This window comes from Palaemon carinicauda, chromosome 10, assembly GCF_036898095.1.
Source record: "Palaemon carinicauda isolate YSFRI2023 chromosome 10, ASM3689809v2, whole genome shotgun sequence".
Taxonomy (NCBI): domain Eukaryota; kingdom Metazoa; phylum Arthropoda; class Malacostraca; order Decapoda; family Palaemonidae; genus Palaemon; species Palaemon carinicauda.
In genome coordinates, this window is record NC_090734.1 from 65,856,991 (window position 1) to 65,860,861 (window position 3,871).

The 3,871-nt window shown below is 33.8% G+C and overlaps 1 protein-coding gene across 2 annotated transcripts in view; it reads right to left on the reverse strand.

Annotated features, from left to right (window-relative positions):
• Positions 1-881: 881 nt before the first annotated feature.
• Positions 882-3,871, reverse strand: part of LOC137648409 (uncharacterized) — a 45,430-nt gene continuing 42,440 nt past the window's right edge. For both annotated transcript variants that reach the window (XM_068381331.1, XM_068381332.1), the window contains exon 4: positions 882-1,018. In XM_068381331.1, coding sequence (XP_068237432.1) covers positions 914-1,018 — 105 coding nt within the window. In that variant the 3' untranslated portion in view covers positions 882-913. The remainder of the gene's footprint in view (positions 1,019-3,871) is intronic.

Sequence of the window (3,871 nt, forward strand, 5' to 3'; positions counted from 1 at the left end):
TTGGCCTAAAATTTCTGGAAGTAATTGATTAATCCCTTTTCACTTGGTATTATCATTAATTGCCGAGTCATTTGTGTTGTATTTTTATTAACTAGTCGTCTTTTATTGCAACATTAAATTTTTGAGATTAGTGCTGAGATAATTGCTCAAGTATTGCTGCTGTAAATTTTCTAGAATAAAAGTGTTGAATAGATTTAGTTCAAGTCGTGTCCTTTTATCCTCTTATTTATCTACTTGCTTGTTGAGAGTAAGGAGGTTTTTGAGGAGTATGTTCAATCTGGATTTCTTCCTTAGAGTTAGTTTAAAAGGATTACCTGCTCCAGAATTATCATTGAAGGATGTAAGTAAAACAAAGGTGATGCTGATATGGCAAGGTGAGCTCTTTTTCAACATATCGAAGCGGACAGTTCCTCATTCTGAATTGAAGCCAGTATGCAGAATTTAGAGTAAATTAACAGTATATAGACCTCAGTGGGGTGTGCTATTTCGGAGCCGAAGTACTGGTGGTAACCTACTGGTACTGACAAATCCAGTACTTAAAATTAATTATCTGGAGATAGAATCTGTTTGTATGGTTTATTCAAACTACAACATCCGATACATTTTTTTTTCTAATGGCGTACTGAGTGATTGTGCTCATAAGCCTTTAGGAATATTTTCGATGCCTGTTGTAGGGAGGTTTTCCCTGAATAAATTTTTAACACTTGATATATAAAGCATTCTATGAAAGTGAAGTAATCTCTTTAAGGTTTCATACTGAATGAATTTTATCATTCTAAATTGCCACAATCATAAATAATTTCTGCTCTGAATTACATCAACTTAGCAGTCTATCTTTGCATAGTTTTACTACATACTGTCTTTAACGGATTTTACAGAGATCTACGTAGACCAAGAAGGTTTGCAGGGCAGCTTAATGGTAAACCACTTCAGGGAGTCTGACGTGGTTATTTCCGAAGTCATACTCGGCGTAGGGTGGATTGCCTAAAGCCGGCCTGTCGTCAATAGTAGAAAATCCCTGTAAATAAAAGTTAGATTTGAGAACCTTGCATAATACATTTAGCATTAAAACTTGTAAAACAACTTTAAGTGTTCTATCATCCTTATCATCCGTGAATAGGGGGATTTAAATGATCGCTGTAACATAAAACCAAAAATTCTTAAAGGTCAAGATACTCAAAATGTTCTTGGTGGATTTCAACTAAATTTTGTGAAGAGATGAGCATGATCATTTGTATACCAATTTAGGAGGATTGTTCCAAAAGTGGCTAGTTGTATTTTAGTTCAACGTGAAAATTTGTCTTCCCTGTTATCAGCCGTCTAATTTAAAGCATTCATTTGAAAATTTCAGCTAAGTCCTGGAATATAAATTGGAGGACCTACAGTCCACACGTCCCTCACACGAGTGAGATCGAGATGAGGCCCGTTAAAGATTATATTAGATTGGTGTTCACTGACCTGAATAAAGAACATAATGTACTGTAAACCTGTTTTTAAAACCACTCATGATCCAAAACAATTAATACGTCTAAGCTAAATTTTGACGTATTATTATAACGTCTGTATATTTTGTAAGGTCCAGCTTTCTCCCACTTAGGTGGATAATTTAATCAGATGATATGGTCGAAAACAGGAATTTAAGGAGTGGCTTTAGAGTGTGTTAGTAAAACCGGCAATGAAACAGACAGAAAAATATCGCACAGATATAATAATCTAAAATGGTAAATACCGTATTCATACTGATTATGCTTTGGCAGGGATATGAAAAAGAAATGTATCGAATACATTGTGACTACCAAACTCATAGCCTTTAAAACATACAACAAATAGATTAAACAAGAAAATGACAAAAATAGTGAACGCCGTTCCCGCTTAAAGAGTAACCAAGATACTTTACAACTTATGATTTTACTTAGAACCAGGATCTTATCATTCTAATCAGGCAATAAGTCAGTTGATCTACTGAGCACACAACCCATTAAGGGGACACTCAATGATCCATATAAAGAATTTATTCATAACGATTTCTGCAGAACAGACTATAAACATAATGTTAGAATATATATGCAAATCAGATACTGAACCATTAAATATTCCTGAAACGATACTTACAAAAATATTAATATTCTGCAGAAGAGAGAGGCCCCCTTTTGTTATACAGTACAAAGGAAACTTATTTCACAATACAGGCGTAACAATGTATCTTGCCTGCCGTACTAGTTCATGTAGGCTACATATATAACTGCTGGAAACGTATGTTTCCCTAATATCTCAAAATTACCAATTATGCCTCCTATGTCGTTGACATATCGATTACCAACAGCAATGAATAACATCTCAATTTTTCTTCTTTATTGATGAGCTTAGAAAAATAATCCTCTCCACAATACAATCTTATATGAGGAAAGTTATTTCCGAACTTTGGCATTCAATAAACCTACAAGCCATGGAAGATACCTGAACGGTCAACGGGAACTTAGTGAGACTTATAAATCAGTTATCCTGGCCTCTGCGATCAGGACATTAGTGCGCTGGAGCCTAAACACTACAAACCAGTAACGCTGGTGGGAAACCATCTCAGTATGTAATTAAATATCGTATGATATTGTCCATAAAAAATAAAAATAAAGATTGAAAAGAATAATTGAGAAATTTATTGCCCATGGTGATCCATAAGGAAAGTGTGGTAAGTATATTCAGCCTCCCTAACTTGATATCATCATTATCTATGATAAGAAACAGCACGGCTTCTGGCAGAGCGAAGAATCAAATGTCAAGAGTAGCCTGAAAGAAAACATGTTAGGTATGGAATTGTAGGGTTTTCAAGCAAGGCTAAGTTGGCCACATAACTACAATTCTACAGAGATGTCTCAAATATCATAGCAGAAATCAACTCGACTAAAATTGCATCATGACGTATGAAATGGTTTAGTTGTAACCCCAGTTTGATCGGGTCTTTATAGCTAAGTCAGTCTCAGTCAAAGTACTAAAACTTCAAATTAGTGTACTGATGATCTATGACCTCTATTCTACCTTCGACAAGGAAAAAATTAATAATCATTAAGCAATGAGAGAGAGAGAGAGAGAGAGAGAGAGAGAGAGAGAGAGAGAGAGAGAGAGAGAGAGAGAGAGAGAGAGAGAGAGATTTTCCTTCTGACTTTTACAAAAATTAACCTACTTCAAATTTTGAAAGAACTCCAAATAATTTGCTGCTATTTACAGGTCTCTAATCCAAGCCTCCTCTGGTAGATTTACACCCGAACCACCCAGCATTTGTAATCTTCTATGCAAGCATTCGTTGTTCTATGACCAGTGATTCAATTTTCCCTCATGACTACACTATTGCCACTATTAATTTTCTAATTTCTTTTCTTTTAAATTCCTATGAACTCAGTTGAAATGACTCCATCAGTTGAATTCCTGTTTTTCGTGTAATCATTGAACAGACGCTTAAATAAGCTTTTCAACTTTTGTGAATGTTATGTTGTTATATTAAGTTGCTCTTTTAGGTCCTGGAGATGCTTTTGTGTTTAACTAAAGATTTTCGGAGCATTTAATTTCTCTGTCTAAGACTCAACTGACAAAACATAAGTCTTAAAGTGGATGCTGCTGTATATACCAGTGAGGATTATTGAACATTTAGAATTGCTCTATTGAAAGTTATTGAACTAGATAGCAGGCTTCAAACAATAGATATGTTTACCATGGAAAATCAATTATTTTTATAGGAATCTCCCCTATTTAATCAGCAAGTCTATATATATATATATATATATATATATATATATATATATATATATATATATATATATATATATATATATATATATATATATATATATATATATGTATATAAATATATATATATGCA